This window comes from Equus quagga, chromosome 12 (genome assembly GCF_021613505.1).
Source record: "Equus quagga isolate Etosha38 chromosome 12, UCLA_HA_Equagga_1.0, whole genome shotgun sequence".
In the NCBI taxonomy this organism is placed as follows: Eukaryota; Metazoa; Chordata; class Mammalia; order Perissodactyla; family Equidae; genus Equus; species Equus quagga.
In genome coordinates, this window is record NC_060278.1 from 10,154,822 (window position 1) to 10,180,037 (window position 25,216).

The 25,216-nt window shown below is 38.0% G+C and overlaps 1 protein-coding gene across 1 annotated transcript in view; it reads right to left on the reverse strand.

Moving 5' to 3' along the window:
- Nucleotides 1–25,216, reverse strand: part of GPR158 (G protein-coupled receptor 158) — a 357,118-nt gene that overhangs the window by 323,190 nt on the left and 8,712 nt on the right. The window contains exon 2 of the mRNA XM_046678182.1: nucleotides 3,467–3,572. Within this exon, the coding sequence (XP_046534138.1) occupies nucleotides 3,467–3,572 (106 nt within the window). The remainder of the gene's footprint in view (nucleotides 1–3,466; nucleotides 3,573–25,216) is intronic.

Genomic DNA, 25,216 nt, shown 5'->3' on the forward strand with positions numbered 1-25,216 from the left:
ATAATCTACATTAAATTATTATTTCATCCTTATCACAACCCAATTAAGTTTTATGATTTACAATATATAGAATATATAAGTATAACAAAAGATGTGTGTACTTTGTAGATTAAAAATATACATATACTATGGGTGGATGCTTAAGGCATTTTTACTTATAAAACATAATCAAAAAGTTTCAAAGTCACTGTCTTAATGTTTCGTACTTCAAATAGCTATAAAAACATTTCTTATAAGGGAAACAAAGCTAAAGGAAAACTTTTAAAAGAAAAATGAATATCAATTTATTTTAATGTTTTTAATAAACTATTCTGTAAGAGAGGATTTTGTGTACTCAAAACAAACAATGATATGAAAATAGGTCAAGAATTACTTAAATGGATACCGACAACATGACCAAGTCCATGTGGCAGTGATCTGGATCAATTATGAAAACACCCAGTTCAGTGGGGCGTCGACTCAGATCTTGCTCTACCGTGCCCTTCAAAAAGTACTTAGTGGCTCTCAGATCCTGTAACGACCCAAACTCATTGAGAAATTATTTTCCTCACAAACCATTCCATGCCTTTCTAATGTGTTCCTGAGGCTTTTGGTCATTGGTCACATACCACTTGTCTGTTTCCAACATCAGACTTGCTATTCTGGTTTAAGATACCTTGGAGGCTTAAAACTCAACACGCTGGATAAATTTTAAAAGTGAGAAGTTTGCCTCAATTATAACTTTTAAATTTGTAACTTCTTCTATTACTTATAAGAGAAGAATGTTAAACATTGGCAAGATAAAACTCACAGTGAACATGATGAGTATCTGTTTCTAATGATTTGGATATTCATCAAGAAAGGCCCCTCCACCCCACAAATATGAGCCATCTTAAGTACTTCCCAAAATAAGCCAGTTTACACAGTGATCCTTGGGGTCCACAACAGAACATTTGTGACAAGGAACAAAGGAGAGCCAGCACAGATGAAAAATGCCCTGAAAAGAGATTTTTCTTTCTCTTTTCTGAAGCAGTAAAAACGTCAAGAGAAGCCAGTTCCCAGCTCCAATTCATATAACAGAGAAGGACTAAAAAGACTATTGTTAGTCACTGAACTGAGGATGTGGTATGGGGCTGCGGCAGGTGCCCAGAGTGACCAGCACCAACTCCAGAACCCTAGAGAAGGCCAACAAAAAAGTGTGAAGATTTCCACGTCAGACTACCCACCAAGGGCCTCATGGGCCCAGCCTGGGAGACCATGATCTACTCCCAACTTTAGTACCTCGGCAAGGAAAGGGGGTGGAGGGATCCAGAGTCTAAGTCAAAATATGTCTTTTGTAGATTCACTGTTTGTTGATGTTATTTTTTGATCACTAAGCCTCTTCCTACAACATTTTCAAATGAGATTCATTGAACTGTCAGTTGTCATGTAGAATATGTTTTTCTGGTTTTTCCTAAGGTGTAGAATAAATACATACTCCCATAAATAATGCCAAAAGTTACACATTTCAATCTAATCTTTGTTAACCAGAATAGAGGATAACAGTTTATCTTGAAATAACTTAGCTTATTTGAAATCTTTAAAAAGACACAACACCCAGAAAATTAATAATCCTGAAGCAATGAAAAGAAATAAATCTTCCAAAAGGGGAAAGAGGTTCTTCTAATATGACCATCTAGTCATATAAACAGATGTGCTATAAGGGAAAAGAAAAAATTACGCCAAAATCATCAGTGGCAAGCAGCAACTGTACGAAACTGAAAAGTAAATATCTCCTTGTTTATAGACAGACTGCTTATTAAACTACCCAGGAGCACCAATGAAACAAGCCTATATAGAAATGAGCACACACAGATCAATATTTACAATATGACACCCATGCAGAAAAAATTCCACTCTGGTTAAAAGACAAAGCTAAGTGGCTATATATAGGCCATTGGCATGGAGATCATAATCAGGCTGAAGATATTCACCAGATCAGTGCTTGAAATTCATACCTTTAGAAATGCCAGAATCATCCAAAGGGTAGTGGAAACTCAGAAAAGTTCATAACCGTAAGAATAAACAGTGAAAAGAAGCGACAACAGGGTCTGAACTTCTGTGAGTTGATAAGACCGAAATCTTTCACTCGCCTAAGTGGGTCTTGAGTAGTGGGGAGTGGAGGAAGTGAGGGCTGTGTGGAGGTGTATGGACATGTGGGAGAGGGTGTGGGGATGTGTGGGAATGTGTGTGGGGTATTGAGGAAGTGGGGTCATGGGGATACGGTGGGGATGTGTGATGGATTTAGAGGGATGTGGAAGATTATGGGAGTTTCTAGGGCGTTTAAGGGATGGGAGGTTGAGGGATCCTGTGGTGGGGATATAGGGGACAGGTGGAGGTGTGTGTGTGGAGTGTAAGGGGGATGTGAGGAACTCGGGAAGATTATTTGGGTAGTGGTGTGGTATGGGATTATGCAGGCTGTGTTTGGCAGGATATGTGGGGAGTGCACATGGGAAACATGCAGTGGGCATATGTACACACATGTACATGCATGTATCTGTGCACTCTTTTGTTTGTGTAATGACACAAATAAGTGCTTGTTAAATTTCCTTCTGATTTAAAATTCCTTACCTTAAAATTGCACTATGTAAAACCATCTTTCCACAAAGGCAAAAATTCAAATTGAATATGTAGATTACTATGTTGATAGGAATGTCCCCTTTATTTTAAATAAATCAAGCTGACTTGCCTCACAAATTCATAGACTCTAAGTTGGGATAGCCCTAGTCTTTAAGATCAGGAACTATTTTACACTAGTTTCACAACATTTTAGGACCTCACAGATAGATTACTGAAAATGAAATCAGGATGTCATCACACTTTCTCTGTGAAACTACAAAAGACAAGTGACAGTCTTATATCCAGAAGTATGATCTATATGCCTGTTCCTTACCAACCATCGCCTCTTGAAATATAGCATGTATAGGAATCAAAAATTGGAAATACACACAAGTATCCAGATTTCCCTTCCAGGTCCCCATAAACAGTTTTCTCCTTGTTTCCAAAATTTCCCTGCCATACTTTCTCTATTGCTTTTCTAGCAGATGGCAGTGTGTCTGAATTAATACCATCAATGTTTCAACAGGCATCATATTCCATAAAAATGTGTATGATCTGGTTGACCCCTCCTGGGACTGGTTTCTCACTTCACGGCGATTTTAATTTCCAGCCCATTTTTTAAAGAACAGGATCAGCCTTTGACTAGAGCCAAACTTCAGACATAATTTTAGTTTCAGCCTTCTCTTAGTCTCCAAATGAACAGCAATTCTGCGCACATTTCACTTTCTACTCCTCTTTCAGTTCATTTGGCAACATTCAGACCTACATAGGAGACTTTTTTCCCCCAGCAACATGCCTCTTGTTCACTTATTCCCACAAATACAACATATTCAAAAGTAATACATTTCTGAGCTTCTGATTTCAGAGGACTTTATTTTCATGTTCTTACCTCTGAATTGTTAAGGTGACATTTGTGAGTTCCTGAAAACCAGCCATCATTTGAACATTGGTCAATGTCGACTTTCTGAAGATTTATGTCAACTTTCATAACACCCCTTAAAAACAGAGAAAGATAAAAAGAACAAATTAATCCAAGCCTTTACAATTTCTAACTCTATATTCTATCCTGGAGACCATACAAATCAGCATAAAGATGCATTAAAAGTTTTCCAATTAACCACCCATATGTAACTAAAGTGTACCAAGTGAAGATAAAGACACAATAGAACAGAATCAACAAGTGTTAGTTTTACAAAGGCAGGGACTCTCTATTGTTCATTGTCTTCAGCTCCCCATACAATGCCTTACACATAGTACGTGCTTAATAAATATTTGTCGATTGACTGAACTGCAGACAGTATTTCTCTGGACACGGTAGCAAAGTTGACTTAAGTCACACCTGCTTCCAGTACCCTTTCTATTAAAGTAAACCAAAACAAAGTCCTCATCTTATTTCTTTCTGCTTGTAGTTCCCATTGCAGGGCCAGGATGGGGAGGTTGGGGGAAGGTCATGGGGAGAGGACAGTATCAGAAAACAAGCATCTCTTTCCTCTGAACTGCAATGACTTTAAAGAGCTCTTCAGGTCTCCCAGTGTTCCACACAGAACAGAGTTTTGCATCATCTACAGAAATGCTGATTAGTGTTTTCTTTTAAATCTGGAAATAAAAACACTGCATTTCACTTAACCACTTGAGAAAAGTTTCTAAGACAGAGAACTCACAAATTGAGAGCCAAAAGCACAACTTCAGAAAGAGCTCCAACTTTACCTAAAATTCCTCCATTTTCTCCAAGCAAGCTTCCTACATTTTCCTAAGATCCCGCTCTCCTATTTTCCATCACCACCAGCACAACTAGCAGCAGAAGCAGCAGAAACATCTGTCCTGCACTGAATTGTCACACCCGGACTTTACTGACATAAATATTCTGCGTCCTGGGCCCTAAGGCCTGAAGCTTTGCAATGTCATTTTTCACAAACTTGAGTAAAGTATAAACACTCCAATAAAACCCCCTAAAAGTAAAAACACATTTTCAAGGCTTCATGTCCCCAACTAAAACTATTTCCATTAGGATATTATTAAATATGTACAAACACAAAGGTAGGTTCCTTATATCACAGCTCTCGTGGCTACAAAAAAAAAACCCACACAAAATTACAAAATAAATGCAAACAAAACTATAAATCCAACAAAACTTAAATTAAGTCTTAATTTGAAAATACCAACGATTATGCTTTGCCAAACTAAATCACCTCTCAGAACAGGAATATGGTACCTACTGCAGATCAGTGAGCCCATTTTACCACATGTTATGACTTATTTCTCTCATCTCTTTTCTCCTTTTAAACTACTGTATAATCTTCTGGCAGAGTGGTTTCATGTCATTTGGGGTGAATAAATCACTTACATTTTTATGCTGCCTCTGTTCTTTTCCTATTAACTTGCAATAAAGCACTACACTATGTAGTGCTAAAATGCTCAGAAGAGACACAAACCAAACAAGGACACCAAAACCGTCTGTCAGTATTTGGTTATCTAGGTAACTCTGCATACGTGTAAATTAATTTTTCAGATTGCAAACCCCAAAATTTTCACAGAAAACTTGTAAATCCTTCAGAGGAGGATTGCAAAATGCTACTATTATGGACGATAACTTCATAAAACAAATGTTCATGTGAAAAATAACTGGATTCCCAGGTATCTTAATGCCCTAACCCACTTCACTCCTTTGCCCTTTCAACAAATACTTATTGTCTGGTCTGTACCTATGACCATAAGAGATGCTGTCTGGGTGAATCACACAGGTCTTGCCCCTCAAGGAATACCAAAAGATGAAAGATGTTTTAAAAAGTATCAGAACGTTTAATGGAGAATAGATGTTAAATTCTGAGGAATTTGGAAAGCTGTCATTTGGGATATACTAGGGATCCAAGAAATATTTGTTGACTTGTTGACTGCCTTCACTACCAGGGCTTTCAATAGAACTATATTCCTCACAGGTTGTGCCAATCATGCAAGGCCACTCAGGCTCCACTTCCTGCTCTTTGGAAAATAACATATTCATTCTTTCATTCATTCAATAAATATTCATTGAGTGCCTACTATGGGCCAAAATTGTTCTTAGCCTTTGAGATACATTAGTAAGGAAGAAAAAAAAATCCTGCCTCATGGAGCTTAACTCTAGTGTGAGACAGACAAATAATAAACGATGGCTATAATAAATAAGTAAATTATACCATACATTACAAAGTAAAAAGTGCTAAGGAGAAAAAAACTTCAAGCAGGTAAGGGGTATGGGAGTAGAAGTGTAGGTTAAACTTTCCTTTAAAGTTAGTCAGGATAAGCCTCATTGAAGTGAGATTTCTAACTCAATCAACAATTCAAGGTATAATTACAGCAGGTTCATATTCACACTCTAAATTACCAGTCATCTTCTTCAGTGACATAAAATTTCCCACGGGACTACTCTTGTCCACTACTACATTTTGGTATTCCTCCATGAACATCTTATTTAGAATGTATTTGTAAGTAGTAAACTAATAAAAACATGCATTTCTACTTGTTCCACAATTGTTAGTAATAATGAGATGAACTTTTCCTCAACTATCCTGCTACACTGAAAGAGTCCGTTGCAAGATTGTGGAAGTCTTCTCAAAATCTCCCAGTTCACCCAGGGCCATGGGCTAATTTGGGACGCCAGGCGGCTGCAATTACTCTGGTCCCTTCCCTAAGAAAACTGGCTCAAGAAATTGGTATCTTAATCTCTGGGAGTTTTCCCATTAATTCGAGGTTCACATATGGGGACCAAAAAGTCACCGCAGACTTTAAACTCAGCTCACGAAGCTTTCTGGGCTTTGTGCAAAACCACCAGAGGTAATGAGCCATGTGCGTCTACCGGCTGGGAAATCAGTGCTGACTCATCTTCATCAGCGCCTCTGCCTGGGCGCCTGGAGACCAACAAAACCCTCGGGAAGGCACCGTTGACTTCCTGCGGGGGAAGTGAAAGTTTGGGAGATTAAATGGGAAGAGACGGTCTCTTTGCGGGGAAAACTATCCTGCAAAAAGGGAGCATAGACTCGAAAGCCCAGGACCCCCGACGCGCGGGCGGAAGTTGGGCCAGGCTGAGAGCCCCCCGCGCCTGCGCCCTGCGTCCCCTGAGCGCGCGCCCCTTGGGGCGGGAGTGCTGCTCCCACGTCCGGTGAGCGGGCGCCACTACGAAGCTGTGAGCTCGGGGAGGTGGCTGCTGTTTCATGTCCTGAGGACGAGAAAGCGAGGGCCAAAAGCTGCCTGGTAAGTGGCCTCCAGAGAATGGAAAATATAACAGGTAATATCCCCCAAATACCTGGGTGTGTAACCGAGCTGCGGACCAGCGTTTTCCTCTACTTATCCCTCTGACACCTGAAACGCAACAAGCCCCAAACGGGATTCATCCTCCGCCCAAACTAGCAGTTCTCCTATTGTTCTCTCTCTGTGATGGGCCTCCGTCCTCCCAATTATCCAAGGCGGCAACCTGTTTGTTTTAAAATTCACCCCCCAAATCAAAACAATTGCCAAGTTCCCTAGCGTGTATTCCCTGCGCGCTTCTTGCGTCTAGACCTTTCCCCTCCATTTCTGTGACCACTGCCTTGGTTCAGGCCTTCATCTCTCATGGGGCTCAACATTTTTAATAATCGCTTCCTAAATTTGGCCCTGTCTGGCATTGGTCCAGGTAAAGATCCTGGTTTGTAGGTCCTTAAGTTTATATGGTTTAGGGTCCTTTAAGAAACATACAAAATCGTGAATACGCATTTACACCACAGCATCACCTTTGGCCATCCATCTTTGTATTATAACTGCTGCGTGGTGGTAAGGTTATTACCAGAACCCGTTTCTATACCAGGATGGCTAGCAATAACTTAGCTATACACAGATGTGACTACAAATCACTTTATTATGTGTTAGTAACCACAGGCTAATAATCCTGAATTTTCCCTTAGCTGGTTTCCAAAAATGCCCACCGCCTAGGGAAAGTGTAATGGAGGCAAGTTAAAGTAGAGAGAGACCGTTGCAGTTGAAATATCTTCCTTTTGCAAATTTTACAAGAAACAGTTGACCACAGAACTCATTGCTAGTGCCCGTTCCAGGACTTGGGAAGGTTCCCATACAAGCAAGGGGCCCTAGGGCTTAAGCATCATGCACTGCTTTCTTTGAAACGTGGAAATCTGATCCTGACAATTCCCTGCTCAAAACTAATACTTCCTGCTCTCCTAAAGAATAAAAATCTAAGCTCCTTGGTATAACATTGTATTCAGGCTCCTCCTATTTCTAACTTTTCCAACTACTTTCCTGCACAGTTTCTTTGTTCCAGTCCTTTCAGAATTATATGTGGAGTCCCAAAAAGTTTGTGCTGTCTCACAAAACCATCCCTGTATAGATGCCTTTATAACCTGAAATTCCATTTCCTAAACTGTGCTTTACCTATTATAACTTCTACGTGACTCCTTTTTAAAGCTTTCCGTGAGCTCCATGTCCGATTTAGAAACCACTTCCCTAATTTCCCCATAACACACTGTGTTTACGTTCTGCATAGCACTTAACACACTGTATTATAATTTTAATGGACCATTTTTCCCACCAGATGAAAATTTCCATTGCCCATGTCTTTATAACATTTTCCCTTAGCTCCTAAATCAGCCCACTCCCATTATCAACTTTGAAGAAACTGCAGATGGTAGAGAGAAGCAAGGTGTATTTAAACTAACAATGATCAAAAAAGAGAAAGAGAGAATATCCAAGCAAACTGAAAACTGTCTTAAACTGCCATGGGTAAATGGATGAAAAGAAAGACTACATAGGTTGAAAGAAAGTTTTGAACTTCTGCTTTTGCACCCTCACCATGTTATCTTGGACAGTAATTTCCTGCTCCATCACTACAAAGAATTGACAGCAACAGCCCATATAGTCAATATTGATGGCATTCCAGGGCAGAAGTTCTGCTGAAATAAAGAGTTGACAGATGCTGTCATAGACCAGCTGCCATTAGTCATCTACTCCTAACAATAGATAACAAGAACAGAATCTGGTGTCTAGGGGTTGCTTGCTGTCATATCAAAAACCTAAAACATGTGGCACTGGCTTTGGGACCAGACAGAGGCAGAAGCTAGAAGGGTCCCAAAGAGATGGTTAATAAAAGCAGAAATATGTTTGTGAGTCTTAAAGGACAATGAGGAAAATGCATTGAAGCAGAAGCAAAAGGAACCTTTATTCTGGAGTAGATGGGAAGTCTGGCAACGCTGTCACCTGTGAACAAATGAACTTGTGCATCTGGCTAAGGAAGTTTCTAGGCAAAATGCAGAGAGTACTACCTGACTATTTCTAGCTGTCTATGATAAAATACAAAAAGAAAGGCATGAGCTAAAGAAGAAGCTGTTTTGTTTTGGCTTTTTCAAATTTTTAACTGCGGTAGAATCTACATAACAAAATCTACTATCTTAAAGTATATGGCTCAGTAGTGTTAAGTACGTTCAGTTGTTGTGCAAGCACTCCAGACCTCCTTCATCTTGCAAAACTGCAACTCTATACCCACCAAACAACAATTTCTCATTCTCCCCTCTGCCCTGCTTCTGGATGAGAACCATCATTCTATTTTCTGTCTCTAAGAATTTGACTACTCTAGGTGCCTCATATAATGTTTGTCCTTTTGTGTCTGGCTTATTTCACTTAGCATAAGGTCCTGAAGGTTCATCCACATTGTAGCATGTGTCAGAATTCTTTTCCTTTTTAAGGGATGTATAACATATTTTGTTTTTTCATTCATTTGTTTATGGACACTTGAGTTGCTTTCACCTTTTGGCTCTTTGAATAATACTGCTATGGAGCTGCTTAGTTTTTGACCAAAATTTAGAGGACATATTAAAAGAGCCAGGATTTGAAAATAAAACTGTTGCACATCCTCAGTCTCTTCTAGCAAAAAATTCTTGGAATATGAAGTGGCTCCAGGGTAAAGAATCACCTGAGGGTTGGTCTGTAAAATCCTTTGCTAAGACTTCAGAAAGATCTAAGACAGAATTTCTTAGAAACTTTCCACTAAATCAAAGGATTTCTACTGGTCTTCTGAGTATGCCTCATAGACTCTGTCAAACAATAGAGATTCTGTGATTCTCAGGGTTTTACTGCACAGTAGCGACAAGGCCCAAGATAGAAAACTGTCTATTATAAAGAGATCTGTAGATGTGGCTTCTGTCTAAAAGAGTGAAATCCAGTAAGATTCATAGAAAACCCACAGCATTTTTAAATGAATAACATAGGTAGGAGCACTATCATCTTGAATTAAGAAGGAAAGAAACAGTACAAAATAAAGACCCCCCCCTCCCCTGCACCCTTCTATGGGCAAGAAGCAGGCTGAGAAGGCTACTCAGTTGCAAACATAGTCAGTTTCTTAGGGGAAAGGTAGGACCTTTCAGAGGACAAAACCAAGAGCCCAGAGGGTAAAGCCAGGATTTTCAGAGAATTATTCTTAGGGAGCAGGACTGGATCCTAATCAAGGAATTGGTGATATGCACTCAAGTGGATTTCAGAATTGCAATGGACTAGTAACTGTTATGTGTATCCTGTTCCCCTGCCTTGTGAATTGGAGTGTTATTGTAGCTTCCTATGCCTTTAGCACAATTGTATGTTGGGAGGATAATGGGGGTGGGGACAGATAATGTTTCTTTACAGGTCTTCAGATTGAGAGGTAATATACTTGAGGAACTACGCATGTGGAGACTCACGCTCATCTGGACCTCATTCAGATGGCTAAATCCTAACTTCAAGACAATCCCACAAGGAGATGAGGCTTTGAGGTGGGGGACTTGTGAGGAGGATAAGTATATTTTTCATATGAGAAGCCCAACTACCCTGAGATTATCCTGCTGTGAGGAAATGCAAGATGTCAGGTGGAGTGAATGTGGAAAGAGAGTTTACCAAGCAGTGCTCGTACATCCCCCAGCTATTCTAAATATCTCAGCCCAGTTGGCAGATATATGAATGAAGAAGCCATCTTAGAACTGGATCCTCTGGATCCAGCCACCTCAGCTGATACTACATACATCAGAAACAAAGTGCCCAGCCAAACTCTCCCCAAATTTGTGCCCACAGAATTGTGAGAAAAATAGAATGTTTGTTTTATTCCCCTAGGTTTTGCAGTAATTTGTAAAGCAGAAATAGCTAACTGAAACATCCAACTAATATAGATGTAGTATATTGGGAGAAGGAACAGTGGATCAAGAAGATATGGCATCAAGAACACCTAAGCGCACATGTGTGTGTGTGTATTTATCAACAAGTGACATAAAGAGAGATAAATACTTCAACAATTGTAGTTGGAAACTTTGACATTTCTCTCTGAGAAACTGCTAGATCATACAAAAGGAAGCAATGTTAGCTCTATCTAAACATTGTAATTAGTAGACTTAAGTTCTGAGGCGTATATAGAGCTCTTCACATGACAGATAATTCACTTTCTGTTTTAACATGCACAGAATATTAACCAAATATTTCTCAAAAATAAACCAGAGATTATATTTCAAAGGGAACCCGGAATTCCAAAGGATCAGTATCATACACACTATGTCCTTTAGTCATAATGCATTAAATTATAAATTAAGTTTCTTGAAAGGATAACTTAAGTATATCTCATATGCTTGGGAAATAAAAACAAATTCCTAAGTAACTGTTAGGCTGAAAAGGAAGTTACTGCTTAGAATTGAATGACAGTGAAAACACTACAAGTAAAAAAATTTGTAGAACATAGATAAAATTAGGAAATTTGTTTTTTTAAATACTGTACGTTTATCAGAAAACAAGAAACTATTTTTATAAACCTAATTATTTAATTCAAGAAAGTGGAAGTGAAGAAGCACCAGAGAAAATACAAAGATTCAGAATGAATGGATAGCAAAGATAGAAGCAGAAGTCAGTGAAGTGAAGAAGAACAACACAATGGAGGAAAAAAACAAAACCAAAAATTTGTTCTTTGCCATCACCCCTAGCACCCATTTCTTGGTTTCTAAATAGCCATTCACTAGTAGAATAAAGAAGGGTTCCTTAGAGAAATGACTGATCCTAGGCCCAGGGCAGGGAAAATACAAGATACTCCTAAAGCATCATCTTCAGAAAATAAGGACAAGGGCATGTCAGAAGGATACACAAGCCAACTTAAGAGAGTTCCCAATTGCCAAAGTTAGAGCAATTTGAGCAACAAAATAAATAATGATAATATTGGATTCAACCCCAAAGTTAAATATCCATAGGTCCATACACATATAAATAAATGATTAAATAAGTGGGAAGAAGGAACAACTCGTTGTTACAGAAAAATTTCAGCGCGTAAATTTAGAAGGAATCAGAAATAGAGAATCATCATCCGAACCCCACATTAACAGTTGTTGTGGGCAAGACTTGCTGATAAATCCTAAAATTAGTGGAAAGCAATTTAAGAAGAAACAGGATATTTGAATAACCTCAAAGTATCTCCCCCAAAATTTTATTCATTACTGGTTTTAACATATGTCCAAAATTCTTTGATACTCCTCCCTCTAGGAACAGGAAGTTACTTTACCTCCCCTTGAGTGTGGACTTAACTTAGTGACTCACTTAGAATAAAGTATGGAAAGAGAAAAATAGTACCTTTAGAGAAACCTGGCAAACACCCCATCAACTAAGTGATCAAAGTTAACATCACCAGTAATAAAATGTTGGTACTTTGTACTCTGTGATATGATGCAATGAGAAGGGCAGGTGCCCTCTGTTGTATTCTTCCCCAAAGTCCATAACCTCAGTCTAATCATGAGAAACTATCAGACAAAACCAAAACGAGGGACATTGAACAAAATACTTGACCAGTACTGTTTAAAAGTGTTAACCAATAGTTGGTAACATAAGAGAATATCTCTGAAAGACGAGGAAAGACTGAGAAACTATCACAGTGTGGAGGAGACTGAGGAAACGTGACAACCAAAGGGTATACGGTCATGTGTCACTTAACGATGGGGATACATTCTACTAAATGCATCATTAGGTGATTTCCTCATTGTTTGAACATCACAGAGTATACTTACACAAACCTGGATTGTATAGCCTACTACACACCTAGGCTATATGATACTAATCTTATATACTGGCATATCTACGGTTTGTGGTTGACTGAAACTTAATTATGTAACACATGACTACTGGTTTGTTAGAGCTACCATAACAAAATACCACAGACTGGGTGGTTTAAATAACAAAAATGAATTTTCTCATGTTTCTGGAGGTTAGAAGTTTGAGATCAGGGTGTCAGTAATATTGGTTTCTTCTGTGGCCTTTCTCCTTGGCTTGCAGATGGCCATCTTCTTCCTGTGTATTCATAAAGGTCTTCCTTTTGTGTGTGTCTGTTCCTAACTTCTTCTTAGAAGGACACCACTCATATTGGTAGGCCTCACCCTAATGACCTCATTTTAACTTAATTACCTCTTCAAAGATCCTGTCTCCAAAAACAGTCCATATTCTAACATACTGGGTGTTAGGACTTAAATATATGAATTTTGAGGAAACAAAATTCAGCCTATAACATATGTCCCCTGTTTTGGATTCTGGAAGAAAAATAGGACATTAATGGAAAAACTGAGGAAATCTGAATAAAATCTGTAGTTTAGTTAATAGTGTAGTACTAATATTAGTTTCTTAGTTTTGATAATTTCACAATGGTTATGTAAGATGTTAAGTTACAAGAAGCTAGGTGAAGGGCATATGGGAATTTTCTGTACTGTCTTTGCTAATCATCTGAAAGTCTAAAATTATTTCAAATTAGTTAAAAACTTTTTAATTGTAAAAAAACTAGTTCTTTGAAAAAATACATAAGGGAGACCTCAAGAATTAAAGAGAAAATATGCAAATAAACAGAAAATTTGCAAATAAACAATACACAGAATGAAAAGATACAAAGGAATGTTTAAAAACAGTATTATGATTATTTTCTAACAAACTTTTAAAACCTACAGGAAAAGGATAAATTGATAAAAAATATAAAATGCCAAATTTGTCCCAAGAGGAAACAGAAAACTTGAAGAGGACAATAAGCATAAAAAATTTAAATCATTCACTTCCTAGAAAAGCTTCAGGCCTACCTGGTTTTGTACATAAGTGCTGCCAAACTTTTAGTGAAAATTTAGTTCCTGTATTTCTACCAGTTTTCAAAACCGAAAAAGAACAGAGACTAGCCAATTCAATTTATGTGATTTTGATTCCAAACCACATGAGGACAATACAAAAAGAAATGTCCCATTTTAATTATCCATATGGATCCAAGAATCCTAACAAAATATTAGCTAAACAATGTTAACATATATTAAAATAATTAAATACATCATGATCCACTGGACTATATTTCAGGATTGAAAGGATGTTTTAACATCAGAAAATATATTAATGAAATTCACAGCATTAATAGAAAAAAGTGAGAAAAATTGTATGGTTATTTTAATCACTGTAAAAAGGCATTTTACAGAGTTCCAACACCTAATTTATTTTTTAATGGCAAACTAGAAAAAGAAGGAAACTTTTCTTAACTTGGTAAAGTTAGCGTCTGTCAGCATTATACTTAAAGGAGAAACGTTTCCTTTAAGATTTTCCCCTTAGGATGAGAATGCTTACTAACACTGAAACGGTTTAATGTAGCACTAAAAGTCCTGACTAAATCTACAAGAAAAAAAAAGAAATGAGATGTAAAGATCAGAAGAGAAGAGATTAAACTGTCAATATTTGTAGACGATATAATCATTTATCTAGCAATAAAATCAACAAATATGAGAACAATAAGAAAGTTCACCAAGGCTGATGGGTACTAGATCAATGTACAAAAATCAGTAGCATTTCTCTCCACTAGCAATCTCCAAGAAAAAATTACAAATAAAAAGATGCCTTTAAAATAGCAACAGAACCCATAAATTCTCTGGTAGTTAACTTAATCAAGAATGCACAGGGGCTGGCCCCATGGCTGAGTGGTTAAGTTCGTGTGCTCCTCTTCAGCAGCCCAGGGTTTTGCTGGTTTGAATCCTGGGCGCGGACATGGCACCACTCATCAGACCAGGGTGAGGTGGCGTCCCTCACAGCACAACCAGAGGCACTCACAACTAGAGTACACAACTATGTACTGGGCAGCTTTGGGGAGAAAAAGAAGAAAAATAAAGGAAGATTGGCAACAGTTGTTTAGCTCAGGTGCCAATCTTAAGAAAAAAATGCACAAAACCTCTATGGAGAAATTTTGAAACTAATGAAAGACAAAATAGATGATCTGAAGAAATAGAGAAACATCCCGTGTTCTGAGAGGGAATAATTTACTCTATTAAAAATGTCAATTCTCATCAAAGGGAGCTATAAATGTAATGTGGAACCAATCAAAATTCTATATGGATTTTTGAAAAACTTTTTAGCTTACTTTAAGTAGAATTGTAAAAGTCAACTGTAAAAAAAGGAAAAGAGGTAGGCCTTGCCCAAGCAAATATTAAGACATACTACCCAACCATGGCAATAAAACATAATAGTATTGACAGGAAAACAGACATGGGAAGCAGTGAAACAAAATAGAGAGCTCACAGACATACATATGCATGTAGGGAACTTACGTATGAGAAAGGATGATAGTGTTGGGAACCTGGCTCACTAGATGGATGAAAATAATAACTGGATCCCTACCCAATACCATGTACAAAGGTGAACTCCAGATGTTAAAGACTTGACTGTGAAAGCAGAAACTCCGAAGTTAGTAGTTGATAACATAAGGAATATTTTTGTGACAAGGTATTGAAAGTCTTCTTAAATGAAACCCAAAAGCATAAACTGTAAGGCAATATTTTGATTAAGTAACATCAGAAATTTTTTAAAATTCTGTTCAAGGGAAAAGATTATGGACAAAGTTAACTGAAAGATGACAGATTATGTGATATTGCAATGTTTAAAGTTGACAAGGAACTAATATCTAGAATATTCCAAGGTCTCTTGCAATACAATAAAAATGTAGGAATCATAATAGAAAATGGGCAAAGGATATAAACAAGCAGTTTATAGAAAAGTAAACCCAATTTAAGGCTTAGAAGCACGTGGAGAAATGCTCAAGCTCATTGGTAATCAGAGAAATGCAACTTAAAACAATAGTGAGATATCACTTTACATTTATTAAACTGGCGAAAAATTAGCTGTATAATGCCAAGTGTTGGCAGGAATGTGGGGCGATAGGAGCCCTTACGTCCTGCTGGTGTGTGTGTAGACTGATGCAGACTGTCCAGAGAGCAATCTTGCAGTGTTTCGTAAAATTACATTTACCCCTCCCTGTGACCCCGAAATCCTACTTTGGGGTTTATCTTTCAGAGAAATTCTCACTCATAAAGGGGCATCTAAACTTACCACAGAGTTATTGTAATGGCAAGGAATTAAAGACAACCTGGGTGCCCATCCCTGGGACTGGACAGGTTCTGTAGGGTACTGTGTAGTGGTGGGGAATGGACAGGTTGTATATATAGCAACATGAAGAGATTTTTTTGAACGGAGTTGTGTGAATAACAATAAGCCAAATAATGAGATATATAACAATATTTAACGAAAATTCTTTGCACACAGAGTATGAACAGAAGAGCACACTTCACAGGTTGGTTGCAAATGGGTTGGGACCAAGGAAAAGAGAAAAGAATTTTCTTAAAGGGTGGGAGAACAGTTTCCTTTCTGTTACCGTCTAACTGTAGAAGATTCTAGATTCATATTTCAGTGACTTACGTCATCTCTGGGTAACTTCCTCACCTGGGGCCTCTCATGCTCAGGAAACATTGCCCACAAAAACATTCAGCATCGCTATTGTTTAGCTCAAGCCCATGACTACAACAAGTACAAGAGAATCAAGAACACAGTCTGATCCCCTCTAGAACAGCTAGAAGAATCTGACAACAGTCTGTCTTAAAGCAAGAAAATGCTCTCCTCCCCCACACTGCTTTGCAGCAGACATGTCCAGAGAAGCTTGCCAAAACTTTACATAGTGACAAACGACAGTCTTCCATCTGTCTGGCTTCTTGTTCTTGGAAGTCTTTTTGGCAATCAGGTCACACCTTCCTTGGGAAGGTCTGTACATTTTTTTGTGGAAAATATAACTCAAGTTTGATAAAAAGAGAACCAGTAAATATAAAATGAGGTAAGCTCAATCAGGAAGGGTATGTTTTTCCGCAAATACGATCTTTGTACCGTGGGCCTCCTGAGACATACTTTTTTAAAGTGCAGCACATCTCTTAAAATCACTAGGGTTTAAAGTTTGATAATAGCTGATTGTTCCCCTGAAAAATATACGTTGAGGCTCTTGCTTTTGCAGAGGTAGCTGACTAATGTCTCATTTTTGTGGTTTTCTTTCACTGAAATAATTTTGAGCTGCATTTTCTCTCATTTTTAAATAATAAGAGGACAATTTATTTTATCCAACACATCCACATGTTCCTTATGTCACTTCTTTGAATTGTGACCATTTCTGAATCGGGTGGGACAATCCCGTGTCAGGAAACCCAGAACAGAGATCACCTATATTATCACCTCCATTCACTAATTTTATTCAAATAACAATCCTATAAAAGAGGAAGTACTTTTCTTATTTTATAGATGAGGAAAATAAGGTTCAGAGAAGTTATATAATATGTCCAAAGTCATATTTTTTTAATTGCTAGGGAAGAAAAAATAAGAACAAAGTATATTCTGTCAGAGAAAATAAATGTCTAATATGAACACTGTAATCTGTCTTTAAAATATATAATAATGAAGCCATATCTTGAGTTTCCTAGTGATTTAACTAAATACGCCATTTATGCTAGTGGTTGCCTACAATTTCTAAGTGAAAATATCCTTTTTGTTAATAATTTCTTAAATTATTAAAGTTCTTTTTTTTCTGTTGGCTCTTATTTATGTAGCTCTTCAAGTTAAATTACCCAATTGATAATCTGCACCATTTTTTGATTCTAAATGTTGTTTTCTCTAGACCTCAATATATTAAACAATAAAAACAAAGCTGTTCATAGTAATTTTTCAGAGAAAGATACGTAGTTTGTGCCAATGGACACTTATGATCCAAAAATAATAACAGTAAATAAGACCATAAAGTAAATAAAAAATGTTCCCATTAGAATTTAAAATAAGGAGCTTTGGTTAGATGCCCAAGATGCAAACTGAATGAAGAGTTTACTTGTACGCATTGAACCCTGTATTTTAAGTTATCATTTATTGTGTGGTCATTATGTGTCAAGACATTATGCTAGACACCTTTAAAACATCCTCACTGAAGCTGCATGTGACTGATACTCCCCCCAATTTATATTGCAACTATATGTGGTCAGTATTATTCTCCCTAAATAATAAAGAAATTTGAGACACAGAGGTGAAATGGCTTGCCTAAGGACACACAGCTAATAAGTAAAAGAGCTGAATATGATGTCCATAGCCTAGTATAAGGGCAAGAAGACTCGTCAGAAGACTTAAGTTCGAGTTCTTGTTTAAGTTGCTGAATTGAGCATATGTTTCTCTACCTTGTCGCTCACATCCAACTGTAATGGCAGTAAATAAATACAAGAGGGAATGAGAAGTAGCTGACCAGAAATTTGACACAGTTCTCTGGGATCATACTGATGATAGGCCAGAGTGGTGGCAGCTAAGCCCAAAACCTGCTCAGGAGAAGGCTGGAACAGAGGTGGAAACTGCTCTTCCAGCAGAGTTTCCAGAAAGATTTTAAGGTCAACGTCAATTGGTATCAAGAGTGGAAGTGGAAAACGTGGCAGGCATCAAGGTGATGAATTGAAGGACTTCCTTCTAAACAGTTACACAAGTCGGCACATCCTCTCCCTTGTGTGCAGCGATGACATTTATTCCCAAGCTAAAAACCAAGAACTGTTCTGTAAAGGGATGGAAAGAAATGCCTGGGAAGAGCTGAAACTTCTAGAATGGTTATTAGTTCTACTGGAGTAAAGGTCTAGGGGGAGCCAGAGACTGCCAACTTTCTTCTCAGGCATCCTCATGTGAGTGAAGCCTGACAGTCAGCAGAGAGGTCTCGTGAGGAACTAGGCCTACACACCTGTCGCAAAGAATTCATGCCGTCTAGCTATATGAATTAATCTAGCCCTTCATCCTAAAGTTAGTAACCAAGGGTCACGTTTAAGGAGAACTGGTCGCATAAAGGAGAAGGACCGGTATGAACAAGCAAAATAACTGAGCCTGGAAGAAACAGCAAGAATTCAGGGCACAGAGGAGAAGTTAAAAGATATTTTAATTAACCTTGTCAAATTTAAGAAAATGAACATAAAATTATGGAAAAAAGAATCTGAGAGCAAGAAAGAGCTTGTGGAAATTAAAAGAGATTACCAAATGAAAAGTAATTTAATTTTTAAAAAGGAAGAAAAAAATAGAAAATCCCCTAAAAAGTAAAGTAGAAAGAAAAAGAGATAGGAAATGAGAGAAAAGTTAAATATAGAGATCAGTCCAGAAAGTTGAATACCTTACTGTAGAAGTTCAAGAAAGAGAAAATGGATAGGAGAAAATAATTTTAAACAGTCATAAAAGAAAATTTCTCAGTGGAAAAGTCCAAAAGGGCCAACTAAGTGGTGAGGTTGATGAATGAAAAGAACCACATCTAAGCACATCGCCATGAATATTCAGAACCCCAAGGAAAAAGGAAAAAATCTTAAAAGTTTCCATGAGGAGAAAAGAAAAGATTACCTACAAAGGTATAATAAATCAGGTTAACATCAAATTTTCCCCAGCACCTATGAATGCTAAAAACAATATAGCAATGTCTTTAAAATTCTGAGGACAAAATGACTTTGAACCTATAATTCTGTATTCTGACAATCAATCAATCATGCATGAAGACATAGACGTTTTCAGACATGGGAAGACTTAGAAATTTTGCCTCCCACAGATCTCTTCTGAAAAAGTATTTGAAATTGTGTTCCAGGGGGTGGAGGAAAAAAGCAGCATTCTAGAAATAAGAGGACCAGCATCCAACACACAATTGGATGCAAAATTTTAATAATTTGGAAGATTTCTATGATAGTTATTCTGCAGAAGATCTAAAGCAACTTGTACAAATGATGGGACTCCAAGAAGGATGTCTTCCACAAAAATGTGAATTTTCTTTAACCAATAGAATGATTTGTTAAGAAGTTGGATGATCTGGGCTGGCCCCGTGGCCGAGTGGTTAAGTTCGCGCGCTCCGCTGCAGGCGGCCCAGTGTTTCGTCGGTTCGAATCCTGGGCGCGGACATGGCACTGCTCGTCAGACCACGCTGAGGCAGCGTCCCACATGCCACAACTAGAGGAACCCACAACGAAGAATACACAACTATGTACCGGGGGGGCTTTGGGGAGAAAAAGGAAAAAATAAAATCTTTAAAAAAAAAAAGAAGTTGGATGATCTTAAATGTAAGTAAAACATGTGGTTCCTTTTTGTTTCTTTAAAATGAAAAAGAAAGGCAATTAGCAACTCCAAGGGGGAAAATAAATGAAAAGTCTCAATGCAGACACGCACACACTAAAGGTAGGATGGCTTTGAACAACTGATCTGAAAAGATAATCCTTGGACCTTGAAATTTGGAACTTCCTGAAAATGGCACAGATTCAGTTATTGAAGTTTCAGTTCTTAGAGGCAACTGATGAACAAAGCACAGAAGTTTTGGGTTTTTTTTCTGTAGTGACAGAATATAACTGTTACCATATTTAATTATCTAAAAGTATTGGAATGGGAAACAGAAGTAGGAAGGTAGAAAAATAAAGAATAGAAGATACTATTTAAAATTTATAGATGCAAAACTCAAGGTAACCAATAGAAAAATTAAAAATATAATTAATAAAATAGTAGAGTAAGGGAAGGAAAAAATGAAATATAAAGAAGCTAAATTCCACATTTGTCATATTGGAGAAGCTAACGGTGATGATTTCATTTCCTAAAAACCAAATCCCAATTTTTCCATTGTTAATACCCTTCCTTAGAAATACACTCCTGCCTATACTTCCTTTCCTGTCGGGCAAAGTCTTCCCTCCTCCAAATTCATGTCCAAATGTTCAGGGTCTCCCTTCTGCCTCTTCCAGTCTCATTTCTGTGCCTTGTGCCTCTTCCTGGCAGTTTTTCGGCAGCCCTGGACCTCAGCATCTTAGACCTCATCATAAAAGGCAACAAAGTATGCGTCAGGAAGTGCCAAATGACAAGACCTGGCAGCCACCAGCTTGAGAGAGGTCAGGGACCTGCAGGGTGTCGTCCCAGGCATGCTGGTGAGAAGAAAAATGCTTTGCCCACGAGTTAACCTGCTCTGTCTCTCCCCTTATTGTCCTGCTATGTGTGTCTGGAAAGGGTTTCACTTTATAGGTTTAAGCCAGAGAGCAAGAAAAGCACCCATCTGATCTTTTGCAAGAAATTCTGGATTTTCTATCTTTACCTCACTGGCTTCTCAAATATTCCAATTTATTCATTCACATTCAAGAATGGAGCAGTTATAAATAGCTTATTCTTTGACTGAAATCTCGTCATAGAAACTGGAAAACCCAAGCTCCCAGAGCTAAGGGAGGAAATGGGCAGGAAGGCCAAGACTGAAAGGAGAAAAGAGAAATAGGCAGCCAAAATAAAACAAGAACACTTCAATAAAGCCATCCAAAGGGAAAACATGAAAATACATCCACAACTTACATATTACTATAGGGGTAGAAATTTTTAAAGCATTTAACATGTTTCCTTATTGCCACAACATTTTAACCACTTATTGAGTACTGCTACGTACCTTATTCTAATCTTCTACCTCATAACCCATTTCTTACGACGTTCCAGCAAAACTGACTTACTTTCTGTTCTCAGAGCAGTTGAAGCTCATTGCTGTCTCATGGCCTTTGTTCTTGCTATTTCCTATCTGGAACATGATTACCTCAGTTTGGTCCATGAGTATCTCCTTCTCATCCTTCATTTCTTAACTCAGGGTCACCATTTCAGAGAGGTCTTTCCTGACACCCCTATTTAATGCAGCCCATCCTCCCTCTTAGCCATTCTTTACCACACTATCCTATTTGTTTCCTTATAACTCTTGTTTCTATCAAGAATCATTTATTTTGGTTGTTCATTATCTATCTCCCCCTTGCCTCCACAAAACCATCCATGAACACAGGAATTTTTGTCTGTCATTTTCACTGTTATATCCCCAGCATCTATAGCCCTAGCCAGACACATGTTATATACTCTGTAATGTTTTGTAAAAAGAATAGTACACTCCAGACATTATGCTGAGTTCTTTACATATATAAGATTGTTTACTCTTCACAGCATGAGCGGTACTCTACACCCTTTGCAGACAGGGAAATTGAGCCATAGAGAGAGTTAAATAACTTGCCAAATGGCACACAGTAAGTGAAAGTAGAAGCCTGTGGATTCAAATCTAGGTTTATAATCCCCAAACCGTTCCTCCTAGACACTTCCATACCGCCTCCCTGAAATATGCAAGGCACTTTCAAGAAGCACTGGATGTGGGCAGTCATCAAATGTGGTCCTTGTACTTGAAGGACATGTGGAACTGTTGGAGAAATGGGATATTTACATAAAGAGACAAATAATAAGCAGCTGCTCTCATGACAGCCCCCTGTTTTAAAGGTGAGAAAACAAAGAATAACCCAAAATAAAGTGAGGGAGAAAGAGCGTGTGGCTCAGCGGCTCACCGTTCCAAGGCTCGGTTCCTGTGGTCTCCCTTCCTTCATAAAGAACCTGCTAGTTGTTCTGCGCCTACTGACAGGGCCATTCACAACACTGGAATGTGTCAGGTCCCCAGAATGGCCTGCAGCCAGATTTTTTGGATAACTAAAGCTGAAGTCACTAAGCATAATTTTTAATTTTTATTCTTAAAATCTTGTAAAATGAATTACATGTGTTTCAGCTTTATCAAATACTGTTTACTTTTTCCCAAGTTTGTATTTAAGAACCAGCGCTTCTGCATTATAAAGACTTTGTAATAGGGACTTCTGAACGTGTCCGCACATTCTCTCATTCACAGGTTTCTGAGGAGGATCTAGGAAGGTATTAGCAAGCTTTTCAGGTGAGTCTGATGCCCCGCCAGGTTGGGATCAGTAAAGAGTGACTATAAATTAACCTTTACTTGATGACTCAGGGTCTTTTTATTTGCACCTATTGTTAAACTGCCAGTTCCCTGCAGCCAGAGCTAGTGGAAGTGATGCTCACTGCTTCCCTGGGTCTCAGTTTCCTCACCTGTAAAAGTAAAAACAAATGGGGTTACGTGATCTCTAAAATCCTTTTTACTTCTAAAATTCTAATTCTTTGAAAAAGAGCTTTCCCAAGATACTTACTGAAACACTGCTTCTTTAAAGAATGCCCCAATTGTTGTCATTTGCCTCTTTCTCAAAAAAGTGGAAAGACAAATACATTGCTAAATAACTTTCAGAGGACCGTATTATGAGAGTCTTCCCACAAACCAGTGAAACAGCTTTCTCAAAAGTTTGCCTTATCGAGAAAAATAATAATCTTCATCTTTCTTTTCATGAGCCTTGGACTCATCTCTTAACATGCACAACATTGTCTCTAATTTCTCCATAATCAACAGGGTACAACAGCATGCTCCTCATCCCCTTGTCACTGCAGCTCACAGATATCACGGTTATGGATAGCAGGTGAAGAAACAGTCGGGCGTCGGTTGGTGCTGAGGTAATTTACACTGTGGAGCCTAAACATTCTTTTCCATCGTTGTTATTTTTGAAGGTCTCCTCTGACTTAACAGGATTCTAGACATTAGTAATATTGATAACTGCATCTTTAAACATAAGTTTATTAAAGCATTAAATAATGTCTATGTAATATATCATCTTAATTATTTCTTCCAGGAATTTCATTTATAACAAGTTCAAATTCTGAATAGCTTCTAGTTGAATCAATAAAGTCAAAATTGCAAACAGAGCTTTTTAAAATTATATATTGTAAGGTATTAATATTCCCGTAATGGGATAAGCTCTGCATTAGCCTGATAGTAGCTTTGACTTCCTGAAGTCAAGTTCTGAAATGCAAGCACAGTCAGCCTATCTTTATAATGGCTAAATCTTCAGGAACTTGATTCCTCACTATCTACTGGGGAAAAACAGTTCAGTTTCATCAGAACTATGAAAGTGATAAACAGAGCTTCATGAGAAATAATATTCCACAGCCTGATAGATTGCTAACTGTTTCTCATTCATCTGCATTTGTTCCCTGTCCCCACCCCTGTCTACTCACTACTTTTTCCCCCTGTCCACGCTCTGTCCCCCTAGACATCCATGTACACACATATACATATTTCCTTTTTAAAATGCATCCTTTAATGGGAAACCATAAACATATAGCATTTAAATATATAAGGAGTGGGGCTGGCCCCGTGGCCGAGTGGTTAAGTTCCCGCGCTCTGCTACAGGCGGCCCAGTGTTTCGTTGGTTCGGATCCTGGGCACGGACATGGACTGCTCATCAAACCACGCTGAGGCAGCGTCCCACATGCCACAACTAGAAGGACCCACAACGAAGAATATACAACTATGTACCTCGGGGCTTTGGGGAGAAAAAGGAAAAAATAAAATCTTTAAAAAAAATTAAAATTAAAATTAAAAAAATAAATAAATATATAAGTAGTAAAACTATGCTTAGCAACAGATTCTGCAAATAAGTTGGCCAGATGTTCTTTTTGAGTCTTGATGACATATAAATGTAAATTAATATTCCATTGATCCATCAAAGTTTTGGACAGTTCTCATGTCAGGTTCTATGTATGCAACGATCTTATGTTCCAGACAAACAAATAAATAAATAGAAATGTATCTGACAAACTCATACACACACATATATACATACACACATGTACATATAGAACCCTTGAAATAAGGATAGCCCCAGAATAGCATATTTATATGTGTTCCCTCTACACTAGCACCTGTCAACCAGAGGCATTTTTACCCCCCAGGGGATATTTGCAATGTTTGTAGACATTTTTGGTGGTCACACTCGGTAGGGAGGTTGCTACTGGCATGTAGTGGATAGAGGCCAAGGGTGCTGCTCAGCATCTTGCATTGAACAAGATAGCCCCCTCACAAAGGGTTATCTGGCCCAAACGTCAGTAGTGCTGAGGTTGATAAACCTTGCTCTACACAGCAGTCTGAGGCATCAAATCAGGGGAGAATCAGACTCTTCATTCCATCCCAGACAGCTGACTAGAAAAGAGAAAGAAAACACACTCACTTCCACAATTTCATTTAAATCTCATTAACCAAAACTAGTTACATGGCTACACCACGAAGTTTTTATTCCACTCTGAAACCTTTAAGCAATTTAGAAAGAGAAATATTCCCTCCTATTTTTAGTCCATATGTGGTCGTTTATTCTCACCCTCCTAGGCATTTTCCCAGTGTGAGTGAAATGCTTGCCAGATGCTGTGGGAAATATTTTGATAATCCTTACCTCACCTATTCTGAATATAAAAGTTTCCATATCTTCTGGCCTAATATTTTGTATATTTCATATATATTAAAAAGAAAATGTGATTACATGTTTTAGTATAGCTTGTCTTTTTTTCAAGATTTTATATTTTTCCTTTTTCTCCCCAAAGCTCCCCAGTACATAGTTGTATATTCTTCGTTGTGGGTCCTTCTAGTTGTGGCATGTGGGACGCTGCCTCAGTGTGC